The sequence below is a fragment of the Ochotona curzoniae genome, unplaced genomic scaffold, assembly GCF_017591425.1.
Source record: "Ochotona curzoniae isolate NIBS_2020 unplaced genomic scaffold, NIBS_Ocur_1.0 scaffold_461, whole genome shotgun sequence".
Lineage (NCBI taxonomy): Eukaryota > Metazoa > Chordata > Mammalia > Lagomorpha > Ochotonidae > Ochotona > Ochotona curzoniae.
Genome location: NW_024467120.1, coordinates 923,567 through 942,846, shown reverse-complemented (window position 1 = coordinate 942,846; position 19,280 = coordinate 923,567). Strand labels below are relative to the sequence as shown.

At 50.0% G+C, this 19,280-nt stretch overlaps 1 protein-coding gene across 2 annotated transcripts in view; it reads left to right on the top strand.

Moving 5' to 3' along the window:
* The first annotated feature begins 2,717 nt into the window (after window positions 1-2,717).
* Window positions 2,718-19,280, top strand: part of GFOD1 (glucose-fructose oxidoreductase domain containing 1) — a 99,658-nt gene continuing 83,095 nt past the window's right edge. For both annotated transcript variants that reach the window (XM_040967633.1, XM_040967634.1), the window contains exon 1: window positions 2,718-3,737. In XM_040967633.1, the coding sequence (XP_040823567.1) occupies window positions 3,485-3,737 (253 nt within the window). In that variant the 5' untranslated portion in view covers window positions 2,718-3,484. The remainder of the gene's footprint in view (window positions 3,738-19,280) is intronic.

The following is a 19,280-nucleotide window of genomic DNA, read 5'->3' as shown; positions in this document are numbered from 1 at the left end:
GGGCTAGACTGAATCCAGGAGCTTCCTCTGGACTTCTTGTGTGAGTGCAGAGGTCCAAGGCCTTGGGCATCCTCCAATATTTTCCTAGGTACCACCAGGGAGCTGGATTCAAAGTGGAAGAGCCGGAACTTAAACTGACAACCGTATGGGATGCTGGGACCACAGATGGAGGGGAAAGCAGTTGAGGATGGCCCAAAGCTTTGGGAAGATCTTCCATCTGATGATTCACTCCCCTAGTGACCGCAACGGCTAGTGCTGTGCCAGTCCGAAGCCAAGAGCTGGAAACTTCTTCCAGGTTTCCCATGCAGGGTCCCAAGGCTTTTGGACTGTTCTCTACTGTTTTCCCAGATGACAGGCAGGGACCTGGATGGGAAGTGGGACCACTGGGATTAGAACCGGTGCCTATATGGGATCCCAGTGTGTTCAAGGTGAGGATTTTAGCTGCTAGGCCATGGAGCTGGGCGCAAAATAAATCTTAAAAAAAAAATCAGGCTGAAGTTGGCATTTAGCCCAGCAGTTAGCATGCCATCAGTTTAGGTGACTCTGTTTGAGGCTTCATGTCTGCCCCTGGTCCCTGCCTCCAGCTTCCTGCTAGTAAGGACCTTGGAAGTCAGTGGTGCCAGCTTCACTCACCAGGTACCTGCTACTCAAGTGGGAAACCTGGGTTGGCTTTCCGTCCATCTCAGTTTCTCGCCCTGTCAAATACATTCAAATGTTAAAAAGTGGAGGTGTAGGTTGCGTACATTCACACAGAGCATTCATATAGCCGGACCAAGTACTCTTGTCAGGACTTTATAAGACACCCTGCAGCATAAGCAGAAGGTTTTGAAAAGTTTTTTGTAAAGTGCATTCTATTTTCATTCCATTCTCCATGATTTTTAAAAAAGATTTATTTATTTTTATTTCGAAGTCAGATATACAGAGAGGAGCAGGAAAGGAAGATCTTCCGTCAGATGACCCAGTCCTCAAGTGACTGCAACAGCCGAAGCTGAGCCAATCTGATGCCAGGAACCAGAGCTTCTTCTAAGTCTCCCATGTGCACGCTGGGTTCCAAGGCTTTGGGCCATCCTCTACTACTTTCCCAGGCAACAAGCAGGGAGCTGGATGGGAAGTGGGGCTGCTGGGATTAGAACCGGTGCCCAATTGGGATCCTAGTGCATTCAAGGCAAGGAATTTAGCTGCTGGGCCCTCTCCACAAACTTTTGAAGCTGCTTTATTTACTGGCATTTCTTTCATTTTACAGGCAGAACTGCACCCAGAGAAGAGAAGTCATTTGCACAGAGAAGAGAAGTCATTTGCACAGGTTCCACAGCCAGGGATATGTGGGCCAGGTGATACGAGACACTTGGCTGGGCCTGGTGAACTTTCCCCCCTACTCCCTCAGTCTGTGGACAGCATCACCTGCACCTGCCTCCTTCTCACAAGGAGCCGCTTCTGCTGCTTCTAGAGCCGGTCAGGCGGATGGCAGCTCCCCCTTTGTTTCTTAGCCCTGTGCAGGATGCCACCCGTCACTGGGCACTCTCTACTTAAAGCATTTTTTTTTCTTCATGGCCTGAGATCAGTCTTGGCCTCATGGTCACACTGGCCTTCTGAGCATCCTGCCGTGTCAACTTACCACATCTCCCTGGCAGTTGTGACAAGTGCCTCGCTGAACTGAGCACCGAGCCAAGACAGGGATGTGATGCATCACCTTTGACTTATCCAGGGACCTGTTGCCTTTCTCTGGGTCAAGTGGGCGACAAACGGGCACTTGGTGAACATTCCTGCATTCAGTTCCTGTGCATTGAGAGCCACTGGGGCCACTGGCACCGAGGACAAGGCAGGCCACCAGACAGCTGCCCAGCCTCACAACTTCAAGGCTTGGGGCAAATCTCTCCTCTGCCTTTGGAGAATCCTCAAGGGCCAAAGGGAATTAACTCCGGGGGGGTGGGGGTGGGATGGGGCAGTAAATGTGGTGGTAAGTGCAGTGAGGGGAACCCAAGAGGAAGCAGAGAACCGTGTGTGGCATCTGGTAAGGGTCACACATTCTTTGTGACATGCATGAGCCATGAAGTTTTGGACATAGAGGGCTTGCTGTGCCAGCTGGGTGCACCACGGTCTGCAGGGCCTGTGTCAGGGGCTGTTGTGTGCGGCCCCAGTGTGACATGAGATGGTGAACCTGGGAGGTGGATGATAATCCCAGGCCCTGTTGCTTGTGGGTATCACTTTGAGCAAGTCCCTCGCCTCCTCCGGGCTTACTGACGTCATTGGTCCAAGGGGGTTCCAACAACCTTAGGGGTCTGTGTGAGAATGTAGAGGCCGGATGCCTGGAAAGCCTCCCTAGCGTGGTATCCGGCTCGTAGGAAACACTCCCGCAGCGGAGGCCATAATTAGCCGCTGCTCACAACTCGTCGGGTCCGAGCCTCCCAGGGGCCAGGGCGTCCGCTGCCGTCTTTCAGGGGACGGCCCCCTTCTTCCCCTCCAACCTATGAGGGCGCGCCTTGCCTTGTTGGATGGATTCGCTCGTTCGGGGCGGGGCTTAGAGCGCCGCGAGGAGGCGCATTGGGCGGTGAGAGCAAAGAAAGGGAAGACGCGAGGCTGGCAGGAGGCGAGCGAGGCGGAGCCGGGGAGGAGCGGAGCTGGGCACGCGGGCCCCGGGCGCAGCGCGCGCCGGCAGCGCGGGTGGGGTAGGGGCGGGTGACTCGATGCGCGCCGGCCAACGGCGCGCGGCGCAGCGGCGGGGGCGGGGCAGGAACCCGGGCCGCTGACAGTCCAAGTCACCAACTCCGCCCTCCGCCCCGCGGGAACCCGGAGACCGAACCGGCCTGGGGCCGAGGCCGCGCGAGCAGCGCTGCGAAGCGAACATGGCAGCAGAATGAGGAGGCTGGCGCCGGGTCGTGGCCGCCGCCGCTGCCGCGCAGTAGCTCGGGATCCGCGCCTGGCTCACTGCGAGCCGCATCTTTAGCTGGCCTCCTGGTGGCCGCTGTTTCATTTCACTGGGAACCGAACGCGAGCGGCGCGGCGCAGAAAGGGGACCCTGGCGCCGAGTGGGTCCGTGCTCCCGGTAGGCTGTAGAATCTCGTGTGTGCGACTCGCCGATTGCTGAAACGAAGCGGGAGACAGCCGGTTCCCGGCTGCCGTGGCACCGGCGCTGGGATGAGCCGGCAATGGAGCGGTCTCCGTGGGACTCATGGAGCCGGCCCGTGTAGCAGCGGGAGCGCCGCCTGAACCAGAGCTCCGAGGGGCTTCGGAGCCTCGCTGCTACTGTCTCCGGGAAGGACGGGATACTGCAGCAGGCCTCGTGTTAAGGCACCGGGTGGGAGCCGACTCCGCCTGCAGCTTGTGCGCTCTGGACAGCCGGGCGCCTTGCCCGATGCGCGACGGCTTGCCGCGCCGCGGCGAGATCGGCTGCGGGAGTCGGTGGCCGGACCAGCTGGAAGAGCGTGCGCGCGTTTGTTCCGCTGGAGATTCTGGCAGAAGCACAGCTCGCAGCACCTGAACAGCCATGCTTCCCGGGGTGGGCGTGTTCGGAACCAGCCTCACGGCTCGTGTCATCATCCCGCTGCTTAAAGACGAGGGCTTCGCGGTGAAGGCGCTGTGGGGCCGCACGCAGGAAGAAGCGGAGGAGCTGGCTAAGGAGATGAGTGTCCCCTTCTACACCAGCCGCATCGACGAGGTGCTGCTGCACCAGGATGTCGACCTGGTGTGCATCAACCTACCTCCGCCCCTCACCCGGCAGATCGCCGTCAAAACCTTGGGTGAGTGACCCCGACTTCTTCCCTTCCTCCCACCAGCTTTCTGTCCCTTCATTCCCGGTTGCTTCTCCCACTAGCCAGGGGAGGACTTGCATTTGTCTTGCCTCAGGGGAGCTGACAGTGTAGATCCCACCTGGAGCTCCTTCCTCCTTCTCCCCGGCTGTCTCTGCCTCTGCATTTCCCTCGGCCCTCCTGGCACACCTTGGGCGCACTTCTTCCACGTGCGTGCGGGAGCCGAGGCTGGAGGAGGCGTGTGAGCGAGTGTGGGGGATGGGAACCAGGAGGTTAACATGCCAAATCCGGGCTGGGTTTCTCCTAAGGGAGAGGAAATGGTCCCCAGCTGCGTGTGGAGTGCCCGAGTGTGTGCGTACGTGCGCGCCTGGGAGAAGCGAGCGCGCGCGCCAGAAACGCCCGCATAAAGGGCCGCACACGTGTCCCCGGTTTTCCCGGGTTGGGGGGGGGCGGAGGTGTACCCCGCTGCTGCTTTAGGGCTCTGCCTGGAGTCATTCGCTTCCGCTGCGAGCGAGTTCAGTGTGAGGTTAGAGGTGTCGACAGTGGGGTGGGTGGATTTTTGTCCAAGCTGGAGGCTGGGGTGGTGGGAGTGGTTGCATGAGATGATCTGGGAGAACGCTGCCGGGTGTCATAGATTCGGAGAGACTGTTTTAGGATTTAACCCGGGGGGGGGGGGGGGGTTACTTTGTGCGTGCTGCCTCCCAGGAATTGCTCTCCGCGCCGACTTGTTGGAACGAATCCGAGATGTTTTAAGGCATGGCCGTTGTAGTTCTAAAACCGTGGATGCTTTGTCCCGGGAAAGATCAAATGCGGGCCGTTTCGTTTGGGCGGCGGCCATGAGGCCCTCCATTCCCCCCAGGTGTTGTTCACAGGTGTGGTGTTGACAAGTGGCCGTTCACCCACACCCACCTGGGGTAAGCAGCTTCCAGGCCCAGAATCCGCCACTCTACCATGCTCAGCGTCAAGAGTATCCCCATCAAGGTCCCCACATGTCTGAAGCAACCCCAGGAAGATTGCACACGCCTTCCGCTTGCGAAAACGGAACAGCCTACCTTTGAAAGCTGGAGCCTTTGTTGCTTTGGGTGAAGAGGCAAAGCTTACCAGAAGGTGGGGTGGATGTGTAATTCGATTCCTAAGGAGGCTGCCCCTGTCTGAGACTGTCGGCTTTGACCCTCATTTTACGAAGCGCTTGGTCTCTCTAGCCTGGTTTCTTTGGCCTTCAATAGAATGACACTGAACTCTGGCCAGTATTTCTTTTCTGTTTGTTGTAACTTATGTGCTGGCCAATGTAAACTCTTGTTTACATGGGATCTGTGCATATCAAGTAGATTATAAACATCGCATGGCGTAAATCTCTTAGGGCAGTTGGTGTAGAACTGGCCCTTTTAACACTCCTGTAACAGAGGGTGTGCAGGACGGGTTGTATGGGAAAGGCCTTGGTGCAGTGTCGCTTCCTTGGTCCCTGGCAACCTGCCTCTCTCTCTCACACACAGCAATCCCAGAGTGGAGTACCAGTTTGGGTACGAGGATACTTTGTTTCTGGTCATTCCTCACATTTTGATCCTTAATGTATTTCAGGTCTCTGGCTTCAGTGAGGCATCATGTGGAGTCACCATTTCTGTTCATATACACATATATATGTGCTATATATACGCACAAATATGTATATTTATATTCTGTTATATTTATATTCTGTCCTAATTTAGTATTAGACTATATATATAATATATATATGAACAGAATATTTACACATATTAGGCCAGAACATAATATATATATTCTATGTATATATATATAGTATATGCTATATATATGCTTAAAATTCTGTGATTTTTTTTTTTTTATTGTCAACACTAATGTGAGTTGCCCTTTTAAAACCAAACTTGAGAAACATAATTGACTAAGGAATAGGGTTTGCCTCTTCCAACAACTGGTCCTTGCTGGTTTTTAAAGGTAATTGGTAATTACGGAAAATGTAAGGTCAGGGGATGGAGACGTGGCTGGACTGAAGTCTCACTCTCAACTTCATCTTTATTGGGAAATTCCTGGTTGAGATTCTCCTTGTTTGCACCTGCTTGCATGCAGTGAGGGGGTGTCTGTCTTGGTGCATGTGGCACTTGCAACACAGGAAACCCCTAACACTTCTCAGGCGGGCCTGGCTGTTGAGCATCTATAGACGCAAGTGTTTGCCTGGAGCTGAGATGAGCCAATTTTGCCTAGCTCTGGTGAATTGTCCATTTAGCTAAGGCCTGTGCTTTGAGTTTCTTGCCGAGTGAAGACACCGGATTGGTGGCCCTCAGTGCAGGTCACAGGCCTCTGCGGGGGTGGGGCTGATCTAAGGAGTTTCAAGAGTGAGATTTTCTTTTTTTTTTTTTTAAAGATTTATTTATTTTTATTGGAAAGTCATACAGAGAGGAGGAGAGACAGAGAGGAAGATCTTCCGTCCAATGATTCACTCCCCAAGTGAGCACAACAGCTGATGCTATGCCGATCCGAAGCCAGGATCCAGGACTTCTTCCAAGTCTCCCACGGTGGTGCAGGGTCCCAAAGCTTTGGGCCGTCCTGGACTGCTTTCCCAGGCCACAAGCAGGGAGCTGGATGGGAAGTGGAGCTGCTGGGATTAGAACCGGCACCCATATGGGATCCTGGCGCGTTCAAGGTGAGGACTTTAGCTGCTAGGCCACGCCGCTGGGCCCAAGAGTGAGATTTTCAATCGGTTGTCTCCACTTCCAACCCTGAATTTCCAAGTTTGCTTGAAAGCTCTGCTTAGTGGCCTGGACGAGTCTGCTGTGGAGCTGTTTCTACTGCATTAAGTTTCTCACCATCCGGGGCTGCCTGTGATGAAATCCCTACTGTGCGCCAGGTACTGTGTGCCTACTGTGTGCTTTGTTCAGAGCATTTCTTCTCATGACTGATGTGATTACAGAACAGGTAACTGACACTCAGACACCTGGATTGAGATGTTCAAGGACATGGAGCTGTGGCCTGGGACCTGCCGTTCTGCCTGCCGCCTTACTTTAAGTTCCGCTCCCAAGCGTGCTCCTGCATGGCAGTGAGTGTGACGGTTGGGTTTGTCCTTGTTCCTCCTTCTCCCTAGCTGTGATGCTACCTCCTGAATCTCCTGTTTCTGTTCCTGCTTCCATAGTTTTGCTTCCCTTAGGGAGATTTAGGTCCTTAACCTAGTTTCTGCATTAGGTACATGGCTGGCCATGCTCTCATCTGCCAACCATACTGTTGCCAGTGACATTGGAAAACTCCAGGGCTGCCCTCTCTCGGAGGTTCCCCAGTGCTTCCAGGAAAGGTCCTGGCTGCAGAACCTAAACAGTCGGGAGCCTGTCCTGACAGCCACTCGGACCCTGCGAGCTTCAGCAAAGGCGTCCCTTGGGTTTGCTTGAATGGTCCCACTGGGTGTCCATGCCTCTGTCAGGAATACTTCTCTCCCCGTGGGTACCACTGGTGATTGTTCCTTGGAGATTCAGTCCTAGGATTACCACCTCCTGGGATCTCTGCCCGGCCTTTCATCTGTGTCCTCAGCACTTGGTAACCTCATCATTTCTAGCACCTTTTTAAGTGTTTAGTGTATGTGTCTGAAATCAAAGTAGTCTTAATACATTATTATGAACAAGGTATTATATTCACCGGGTACATTTTTTTTTTCTTAAAGATTTATTTATTTTTATTGGAAAGTCTGATTTACAGAGAGAAGAAGAGACAAAAAGATCTTTTATCTTCTGGTTTATTCCCCAAGTGGCCACAAAAGCCAGAGCTGAGCTGATCCAAAGTCAGGAGCCAGGAACTACTTCCAGATCTCCCACATGGGAGTAGAATCCCAAGGCCTTAAGCCATACTCTACTGCTTTCCCAGGCCATAAGCAGGGAGCTGGATAGGAAGTGGAGCAGCTGGGGCATGAACTGGCTCATGTGGGATCCCGGTGCATGCAAGGCAAGGATTGAGCCACTGAGCCATTGCTGTGGGCTTTCCTTTTCTTTCCTTTCCTTTGTTCCTTCGTAATTTCCTTTCTTCCTTTCTCTTTCTTTTTTACTTCATTCCTTTCTTTTTTTTTTTTTTAAAGAGTTTTATTTATTAGGCAGAATGGGAGAGAGAAGGGTGAGGAGGGAGGACTGAGAGAGAGAGAGAGAGATTGTTGATCTTGGATCTGTGTGATAGTCAGGGCTGGATCAGGCCAAAATCAGGAGCCTGGAACTGCGTCGGGATCTCCCTTTTGGGCAGCAGGCCCCAAGCTCTTGAATTGTTTTCCCTTGCTTTCCCAGGCACATTTACAGGGAGCTGGATGGAAAATAAAGCAGCCAGGTCTCAGGCTGGCACTCCTGAGATGCTGGCATTGCAAGTGGTGGCATAATCTACTGTGCTAGTATAAACTTGAAATGCTATAGAAGTTCACCATAAAAAGGTTCTGGTTTTCAGTTTGGAGTCACGCACCAATCCCAGGGTTTTATACCTGCTGTTCAAGATGTTTTGAGGTGCAACTGGTTAAGCTCATGTGTGAGAATTTCTAAAACCTTTTTTTAATAGCACTAATGGCATGTTAGTCACACTGAAATGTTTGTGGCTTTTGTTGTGTCATGATATTACTTTGAAAAATTATAAATATTACAATTATAGTGTTATCTCTTATAACTGACATTATATATACATATACATATACATATACAGATGTGTATATATCACAAATGAAATATATTTGATATGCATAAAATATGTGTGTGAAACTCAATATGTAGGTACATTCTTGTTCCCATCTTTGGTGAATATTTTGTTGGATAAGTCAACACTTATTTAACTGATTCCCTGGGACTCATCATCTAGTTCCTTTCTAAGCTTGCTCTTGTACTCAGGTGAACTGACTCGTCGTGAACATCTGTTTTTGCACACAGCCCAGGCCGTCTGGGACCTGTGCAGTGAACCAAGAGCTGGTTCAAGGGTATGTGTTCATTTCCCTGAACAAAGATGTTGCCACATTAACTGACATCTGCAATGACGTTGCATTTCGCCTGTTTTCTTGTGTGGTTGTAGCTCTGTAAGCTGCTTGACTGCTGGGTGCCTGAAAGTACCCAGGTTGTTTTTGCTCGCCTTCGTGTCCAAAGCAGTTGGGGACTCAGGGCCGGCCGGCTGTTGAGGTCAGTGAAACCCCCCTTCCCCATCTCCAACTTGCCTCCCCTCCCAGTTGTTCACCCTTCCAAGGCTAACATAGTAAGCCATGTGAGCCCATCTTGTTTATAATGCAGTTTGTTCTCTAAACAGTGGACACCAGCTATATCTATTTGTCTGTCTCTTCTCCAGTCAGTGGTACTTCAAAAAGTTTCTAAAAGTGGAGTAAGAAGTTTATTTTGATGCAGGTAATTTTTGAATTCCATGCAGATGAAGAATCTTCAAAAAGTGCATGGATGGGAAAGGGCAAAAAAAAAAAAAAAGGTGTGTACGATAGCGTAGTGGTAAAAGTCCTCGCCTTGCACGTGCCAGGATCCCATATGGTCGCCGGTTCTAATCCCGGAAGCTCTGCGTCCCATCCAGCTCTCTGCTTGTGGCCTGGGAAAGCAGGTGAGGATGGCCCAAAGCCTTGGAACCCTGCACACACGTGGGAGACCCAGAAGAGTTCCTGGCTCCTGGCTTCTGATTGGCACAGCACCGGCTGTTGTGGTCATTTGGGGAGTGAAACATCGGACAGATGATCTTCCTCTCTGTCTCTCCTCTTCTCTGTATATCTGCCTTTCTAATAAAAATAAATCTTAAGAAAAAAAAGGTGCATGGAAAACAAAATCTATGTATAGATTTAAAAACAGGTATTTTTATAAAAATCAATTCTGTTTCCTCATGTGCTTCTTGCAGTGTCTTATGTGTCTCATGCCATGTCACTCTGCTTTCCCTCTTTGACTGTGGTACCCTCTCCTGGGACTGGTGACCAGGCAGCCACGTGGGGCTCTGGTCTGCTCTTCAGGCATTTTCGCTGCTTCCCTGACAACGGGCATTTGCATGCACCTGTCCTTCATCCTGCAAGGTTCCCTGTGATTTCTTGGAATAGCTTGTTTGTTCTCAAGTCCCAGCTCAAGTGAAATTGGCAGGAGGGGTGGGGTGCTGTCTGGCCCTTTCCCTTCCAATCCAAAGATTACCCACCTTCCCAGGAAGTCCCAGTTACCTTCAGTCTCTTGTTGATGGCATTTGCCAAGCTCCTGGTTTTCACTGGTTTGGCTATGGTCCTCTCTCTGATTTGTCTACACAGGTGAATTCTTTGAGGGTGGGGCCCTCACTGGCTCTGCTCACCAAGGCAGCCTTATCTCCTCCAGACAGTGCCAGGCACCTGGTCACCTAGTAGATGCCTTTGTAAATATTTGGTGAATGGCGATTGGATGCATTTGCGGTGGGGGAAGGCAAGAGCTTATAAACAGGATGTGTCCAGTAACACACAACATTTTTGTCCTGTGAGTAGTAGCCTGCTGCCTTTCCAAACGGAGATGTCTGGGTGGCACCTGAGATTCAGTGCCACAATGAGGAAGTCGGACACTAGAGTCAAGAGAAGATTGTCCTCAGTACCCTGCATGGCAACATCTGTTTTCATCATCCCTGTCCTGGTTTGTGAGATGGTAGCGTGTTCCTGGTGGTGATCTCTCCATGGGAAACCCAGGCTTCTTTGGAGTGGTGAGTCAGGCTGCACCACAAACTTGCCCCAACTCGTTTGGCATTGTTAGCTGAGGACCTGGAGCCAACTGCCCTTCCACGACCCACTTTGCGGTGTCGGCAGGCGGTTTGTGTGGAAGAGAGCAGCAGCAGAGGTGAGGGAGCGAGCAGGAGTGGGCTGAGATGGACTTTGCTGGTTTTTTCTGCTGCAGAAGCAGATGTGGCTACAGACTCGCCCTGAAATCCCAGCAAACCCAGCACTTCCACTTCGTTGGGGTGTCACCTAGAATTGCTCCTGTGCTAATGCTATGTGGAAAAGGTGACTGGCAGGTTTTTTTTTCCTCTTTGGCTTTCTGGTCCCAAGGACCAAGCAAAATGATTGAAATGACTTTGGTCTATCAATTTGGTATGGAGTTGAGGACATCCTTGGACATTTATACAAATGAAAGAAGTTACTCCGTTTTCTGCTAGGACAATTCCAGCGTAGTCAGTCTCATTCAAAGATTAGACGCAGCTGAGTAATTATGCTGCTGATGGTATCTGGCTTTGCACATGGACCATCCTGCAGGGATGGAAACTAGGGTTGAAGATGCTATGGAAAGAAACTGGACGTTTTGATAGCTGAAATGGGAGAAGAGCAACCATAAAGTGGAAGTGAATGGCATGTTTAAGGATTTCGCCAAGAAGTACTTGGGCATCAGTTATGTGTGTTGATTCAGTATAAACATGGCCCAGCAAAGAGCATCATTACATGAGACTCCATTCTTTCAGGAAACCAGGAACCAGGGGAAGGTGTTTGGCACAGTGGTGAAAACCCTGCGCTCTGCTGGAGTGTGGGTTCGAGTTCCAGACTGCTGCAGATGTTCACCCTGAGAGAGCAGCACATGATGGCTCATGTGCATGCTGCCCAGGTCTGAGGCTCGGACTGATTCTGGCTGCTGGTTTTGGCCTGGCCAAGCTTGGCTATGGCAGTCATTTGGGGGAATGAGTCAGCAGATGAGAGATCTCTGTCCATGTGCCCCTCCTGTCTTCTCTCTCTCCCCTCTTCTCTCCACTCTCCTCTCTTCCCTCTACCTTCCCTTCCCATGCTCTCTCCACTCCTCCCCTCCCTTTCTCTTCCGTTCTGTGAGTTTGGAAGAGATACTTATCTTTCCTGAGTCTTAGTTTTCACATGCATAAAATGGAGTCAAGGATACTGCCTTAGAAGGCTCATGTGGGGATTAAAATGGGAAGAATATAAGGAGCGATCTAGCCCATGGCTGCCCCCACCACACACGTATATGTATCAGTTTGGTAAATGTTAGGTTTGTTGTTGTTGATGATGTTTCAATTTTACTTCCTTTTATATTTATCAATTTATGATACAATACCATAGGCCCCGGGATTTCCCTTATCCCCTCCCCAATTCCCAACCCCTCACTGAGTTCTCCTATATCATTACTATAGTACAGTTGTTCAGACACGGTCATATGTCCACCATTGTGTGGGCATGGACAATAACAGAGGGTCCAGCATCCTATTGTCAAGATAGAGTAAATAGTCTCATTGGGAGTCCATCTTTGTCTGGAAGTAGAGATATACATTGTATCCTCACATCTGGATGTGATAGTCTGCATTACACAGTTACTATACATTCCCTTAAGTGAAAAGCCACAAGACAATTTCTTTTTTTTTTTCTTCCTGTTGATTTTATCAAATGTTTTGACTTTTGCCTACATGACAGGTTTTTTTTAGTCTATTTGCTTTTGAAGGTAATTTTTTTTTTTTTGTGCATAATGTTAGGAGATGATTCCCTCCTGCTGGATTCAGAGAATAATTACTTTTTTCTTACTTTTAAGAAGATTTATTGTTTTTTTTTTATTGCAAAGTTAGATATACAGAGAGGAGGAAAGACAGAGAGGAAGATCTTCCATCTGATGATTCACTCCCCAAGTGACTGCAACGGCTGGAACTGTACCAATCCGAAGCTAGGAGCCAGGAACCTCCTCCAGGTCTCCCATGTGCATGCTGGGGTCCAAGGCTTTTGGGCTGTTCTCTACTGCTTTCCCAGACCACAAGCAGGGAGCTAGATGGGAAGTGGGGCTGCTGAGATTAGAACCGGTGCTCATATGGGATCCTGTTTGTTCAAGCTGAGGACTTAAGCCACTAGGCCACAGTGCCGGGCCCAAGGTGCATATAGTTTTAAGTGCCTCCCCTTAACTGTGAGGGGTTTGTTTCATGATTCTTGGGGGATGTGTGAAACCACAGACAGTGCTGAGCCCTCACTGCCTTATATTTTGGTATACATCCACAAGTATGCTAACATTGGCTTTATAGGAAATTAGCAGCAATAAGTAATTATGGGCTAGAGTAGTTTTAACATAGTGTAGTAAGATTATGTGGTTATGGTGTTTCTCTGGAAACACATTATTGTAGTCCTTTTCTTGTGAATGATGAGATGAAGGAAGTGAGGTGAATGGTGTAGGACACATTCGTGACTTACCCACAACTCAATTGCTTATTTCTGGAATTTTCCATGTGGTATTTTTTGGGTGGGGTATACTACAGTAACTGAAACCTTGTGAAATTGCTAATAAAGGAGACTTCCTCGTGCAATGGGAAAATGGAGGAGTGGAGCCACGGCTTGCGGTTTGTGGGCACTGGTGGTTGGTCTGCGGAGCTTTGCCAGGACCCACGAGATGGTGTGAGTGGCAGGTCAGGGAGCTGCGTGTAGCTGGGGCCCTTGATGGAGTCAGGCCTCAGGCCCTGGAGAAGGGTGTCTGCCTCCACAGTGCCTTCCTGCCTGTTGCTCCCCTGCGGGCTGTTTCAGAACTCTGTCTGACCGGCCCTCCCTGTAGATGTTGGTCTTCTCAACCCACCATTTTGTGAACCAAATGCCTCAGCTCTGTCTTCAGAGACAACCTTGACATTCAGTGGTGCGGCTTATGATGCTGGAGAAGCCTTACACATTTAGCATTAGGAATGTTGAACTTGGATTTCGTCCTCGGCAGCATGGTGAGGGTCAGCATGGATGGCAGCAGCAGTAGTCATAAGCGGAATCACCCTTATGCTGTGTGAGCCATGTTGCTGCATCCAGTGGGGTTTCCAAGTCAGCCACCAGCCCCACCCCAAGTCAGTGAGTGTTCCTATGTTTAGAACCGTGTGTCCTCGGGGATCCCATATGGGTACCGGTTTCTAATCCTGGCATCCCTGCTTCCCATCCTGCTTCCTATTTGTGGCCTGGGAAAGTAGTTGAGGAAGGCCCAAAGCCTTGGGACCCTACCCTGCACCTGCGTGGGAGATCCAGAAGAAGCTTCTGGCGTCTGGCATGGGATTGGCTCAGCTCTGGGTGTTGTGGTCACTAAGGAGTGAATCATCAGATGGAGGATCTTCCTCTCTGTTTCTCCTCTGTACATCTGACTTTTCAATTAAAAAAAAAAAAACAAAAGACAAAAAAACTGCATGTCCTGTTGGTTCTGTGTCTCTGGGGAATCCTGATAGGCACAGGGTTTGCAAGGTCAAGGTCTCCTGGCCCAGCAGCTGAGTGACAGGATTTGTGGAGGTTGTGTCCCCAAGTGTGAAAATGGAACAACTTGGCGGAGGGAGGACTCCAGTGAGCCTTGCCAGAGGGGTGGCCCCAGGATTGCAGTAAACATTTGTTCCTGATGCAGGAAAACCTTAAGGGTGAAAATTTGTTGTGCTTCAGGCTCAAAGTTAAGGGTAATGTTGGAAAGAAGGTTGTCCCAACTTACTGCTGGGAGCCATATTGATAGTTTATCCTGTACCCTTCTAGTTAACTTCTCCTTCTTGCAGGAAGCTAGTCTGGAAGGTTTGGGCAAACCTAGGGTGCCTTAGGGCTTTATGCGACCCCTGGAAATTGTTATTCTACAATATTTTTTTTTTTTTTAAAGATTTATTTTTATTATTTTTTCATTGGAAAGGCGGATATACAGAGAGGAGAGACAGAGAGGAAGATCTTCCGTCCGATGATTCACTCCCCAAGTGAGCGCAACGGGCCGATACTATGCCGGTCCGAAGCCAGGAGCCTCTTCCGGGTCTCCCACGCGGGTGCAGGGTCCCAAAGCTTTGGGCTGTCCTCGACTGCTTTCCCAGGCCACAGGCAGGGAGCTGGAAGGGAAGCGGGGCTGCCGGGATTAGAACCGGCGCCCATGTGGGATCCCGGGCGTGTGAGGCGAGGACCTTTAACCACTTGCGCCACTGCGCCGGGCCCATTCTACAATATTTTTAAGTGCAAAAACATAACTTTAAGATAATGTGGTTTTTTTTTAGGTTTCCAATTTCTAGTTGTAGTAGCCTTCAGGACATTCATGTGTTTTAATCAGCATAAAATCCATCAAATAAAATTGGTTTGCAGCTTTAAAGATTTATTATTTTTATTGGAAAGTCAGATTTTATAGAGAGAAGGCGAGACAGAAAGATCTTCCACACGCTGGTTCATTCGCCAAGTGGCCACAACAGCCAGTGCTGAGCCGATCTGAAGCCAGGTGCCAGGAGCTTCTTCTGGGTCTCCCACATGGGCTCAGGGTCCCAAGGCTTTGGACCATTTTGCACTACTTTCCCAGGGCACAAACAGGGAGGTGGATGTGAAATGGAGCAGCCGGGACATGTACCGGCAATCATATAGGATTCCAGTGCATGCAAGGCTAGGACTTTAGCCACTAGACCACTGCACTGGGCCTGGTTTGCAGTTTTAGAATTGTGTGTCTGTGTGTAAGATTTATTTATTTGAAAGAGTTACAGAGAGAGAGAGCGCGAGCGAGCTTTCATTCACTGGTTCATTCCTCAGTGGTCACAATAGGAAGAATTGGGGTCCTGGCGTGATAGCATAGTGGTTAAAGTCCTCACCTTAAGCCGGGATCCCATATGGGCACCGGTTCTAATCCTGGTGGTCCTGCTTCCCATGCAGCTCCGCACTTGTGGCTTGGGAAACCAGTTCAGGATGGCCCAAAGCTTTGGGACCCTGTACCCGCATGAGAAACCCAGAGGAAGTTCCTGGCTCCTGGCTTCAGATTGGTACAGCACCAGCTGCTGTGGTCACTTGGGGAGTGAATCATCGGACGGAAGATCTTCCTCTCTGTCTTTCCTCCTCTCTGTATATCTGACTTTGCAATAAAGCACAAAAAACAAAACAAACAAAAAAAACAACCAATAGGAAGAGTTGGGCCAGACCAAAGCCAGAAGCCAAGAACTTTCTCCAGGTCTCTTCTTTCCTTCTTTCCTTCTTTCCTTCTTTCCTTCCTTCCTTCCTTCCTTCCTTCCTTCCTTCCTTCCTTCCTTCCTTCCTTCCTTCCTTCCTTCCTTCCTTTTCTCTTTCCTCTCTCTCTTTTTTTTGTGGGGGGATTTATTTTTATTGGAAAGTCAGATCAGATTTACAGAGAGAAGGTAAGACAGAAAGATATTTCATCTGCTTGTTCACTCCCCAAATGGCCACAACTGCCAGAGCTGAGCTGATCTGGGTCCCCACACCAGCGTGGGGTCCCAAGGTTTTGGGCTATCTTCTGCTGCTTTCCCAGGCTACAAGCAGGGAGCTGGAAGGAAGTGGAGCAGCCAAGACATAAACTTATACTCATATGGGATCCCAGCACTTGCAAGGGGAGGATTAGCCAATTGGGCCATCATGCCAGGTCCTGTTTGTCTTTCAAATAGATAGATAGATGGTATGCTATGTGTGCGAATGAGATACTTGCAGCAGGGTGGGGTTGGAAGAGCTAAGTCTAGTGGAAGCTGAATTATTGCTTCCATTGTACTGGCAAGCTTGAGTAAAGAACTTGAGTTTGAGGTTGGAGTTGATATGTGTGAGGCAAGTGGTCCCTGAGGAAGAGGCCCTGCAGATAATGGATGCTGTCCAACAGCCAAGGAAGGTGAGGGCATTCAGAGCTGGGGTGATCTGGCCCTTAATCAAAGTTTTGTGAGAGAAATTGATGGGATTAGAATAAAGGGCAAGGAAGGCACAGAAAGAAACCCTTCAAAGGTAACCCTTTCTGGAGCAGCTCTCTGCTTTATTGATGTCCAAAATGGTGCAGCTATTTCTCTCTGAGAATAAGTGCCACTCAGATCTTGGGGTGACAGATGTCTTTGGCACTGGCTGGGGCTTGGGTGTGGGAGTGGGGATAGCTTGGAGAAGGGCTAGAATAACCCACAGGAGCTAATCAGAGCTGCTGTCCACCCATTGTTTGCTTGAACATATAATGAAAACCGTTATGCACCAGGTACCATATGGGGTGGTGCTGTGCAATCTAATAGCCCTTGGTTACTTAGGGTCTTTTAAGTTACCAAATAAAGTGAACAGCAGCTCAAGTCCTCTCCCTAACTGCATTTCTAGTATTCAGAGATCATACGAGGCTAGCTGTGCCCTCGGTGTGGGACTGGGCAGCTTCAGGTGTGTCCCTCTCTCAGGGAGTTCTGTCAGCACTGATTTGAAGGCTGGGCAGTCAGCAGTGAGCCAGCAGTCACTTCTTGACTGAACCATGGAGTTTTGAGAAACCCAAACCTCTGGGTCTGTTTGATTTTTTTTTTTTTTCTCCTTGGAATACGATTGTAGAGTCTGCATGTTGGGTTTTAGGTGTCTCAAAACAAATCATTAGACATTTAGCAAGGTTTGAGCACAGCCTTCTTGGTAGTGAAGTTCCCCCTTTTTTTTTTTTCCTAAGGTTTACTTTATTCATGTGAAAGACACAGTGACAGAAAGAAGGAGAGACAAAGGAATCTTCCATCTGCCGGCTCTCTCTCTAAATACCCCCCTAGCTGAGCCTAGCTGGCCCGACTGAAACCAGGAGCCAGGAATTCCATGTAGGTCTCCCTCATGAGTGGCAGGGGTCCAAGGAATTCAGGGCACCACTTTTTTGCTTTGCCAGGTGCAGTAGCAGGGAACTGGAAGTGGAACAGTTTCATGAATCAACTTGCACTGGCTCCCTGGCCAGGCTCAACCCGGGTCCCATGATGCTCATCTGGGGCTGTTGGTCTGATCGCAGTTCTCTATGAGATGTTGGGAACAAGCAATTACACCAGTGATGTTCTGCCAGGGATATTGTGCCCTTTCCCCAGGGCACATCTTCCTGGCGCCTCTCAGCCAACCCTGTGGTCCAGGGAGTAACAGAAGCACAGAAATACAGAGTCTGCAAGGATGGCTGGGAGGCCTGGACGCAGACCCCACAATCCTGCAGGAGCCCATGTGGGGACACTGAGGACCTAGGCTGAGGTCTCCAAGAGAGGTGTGAATTCAGCCTTGGGTTGCTTTGACCTTTGGAGCTGGCATGACTGGGACCCCAGGGAAATGAGGGTTCTGCTTGTACCCTTCTTCCTCCTCTTCTATTTGTCTGAATGGAAAGGCTAAATAAATATTAAAGCAGGAGATTCAACTCATCCATAAGTGCTATTTTTGCTAATTATCATTGCTGCTTTTCTTTCCTGGCATCCCATCAACATTGTGAGAGCAATAGCCATCTGTGTAAGTGCTCCTTAGGGAGCTGGGGCCTGCAGGGAGAGGAGAGCGTGCACCTGCCAGGTGTGGGTGCCCATGAGCCCAGGGTGCCTTTGCCTGCCTCTTGACTGCACTAAAGGGCAGAGAGATGACAGGAGATGGAGTATGGGTGAAATGTGTCCCTGAGAACTGCTGTTCATTTTCCACATGGACATGAATATTCAAAAACAGGCACTAGACAAATGAGCTTCTGTCTCCTGTTCTCCCTCCTTCCCCTTTACATCCCCAATAGAGCACAGGGAATAGCGTCAGTGGCTCTGTGTGTTTGAATTTCCTGTTGCCTCCAGCATCACCCAGGTGGGACATGTGTTGGCACCCCAGAGGTTGCTCTGGGTGAGTCCTGGGGAACTAGGTAGGGTGCTGGGGGTTGCAGCCTGTTTTACTTAAAATGCAATGCCTTTCTCAATCGGGACACAGAGGCAGCCAGGCTTCACTGCGAGGCCCACAGTCACCTCAATTGCACATTTGTTGGGACACTGAGATCCAGGGGCTCAGCCTTGCTGAACACAGCCACTGGCATTCACAGCCTGCAGGTGTACATGGGGTGTTGCAGGAGAGGAGGGTTGAGCCTGAGCGTCGGCCTGGTTGTTCTTCCTAGCGCCCTGCACTGGGCAGGATTACATTGTGTTGAGGTCCTGGGGCTCTGCACTGCTCTGGCACATCCTCCAGGGAGATTTCCCCTCCTGGGTACGTAGGAGTTGCCACACTAATTGGACAGCTCTACTCACGGATCAGCTGTAAGGTGATAGTCTAGGTCATGGGGGTGAAGAAGAGGGCAGAGAAGTAAGATAGAATGTTCATGTTGAATCGTATCATTTCTCTAGAACTCCTGTCTTTAGATTGCTTTTGAAAAGAGAAGAGGAATGAATATTCTAAGGAGCCCTTGGTGCATACCAGGTCCGGAGCCAGACGTAGTCCAATTGTTGTTCGTTTTCTTCTCCCAGCCAACCTTGGGTGAATGTCCAGTACCTCCTGCTGTACAAATGAGAGAGGCTGTAGGTCACGTGTCGCTGAGTCTGAGATACATGCTTGGTTCACATTTTAGCATCTCAACTCCGGGTAGGCCCTAAAAGGCTTTTCTTTCTCCAGAGTAAGACGATAATTGCATGTCCTTGTAGTAACATCTTGGGGCCTGTGAAATTGGATATTTTATCAAATTCACACTGCTCAGAGGCAGCAGAGGCAGAATGTGTGTGAGGGTGGCCTGGCTTTAAAGCATGTGTGTTTTGCAGCCCGAGGTGCTGTGAGATCAGTGGCCTCTGTGAGCAGAGGCCGTGTGGAAGTGATGGTGGACCTGATGGGCCTGAGCTTGTGCCATCCACTTCTGTCACCAAGGGGGCAGCGGACTGGGGACACAACAGGTGCACGGATGCAGGCTCTTTACAAGCTCGTGGAAAACAGACTACAAAGAAATTATGGTG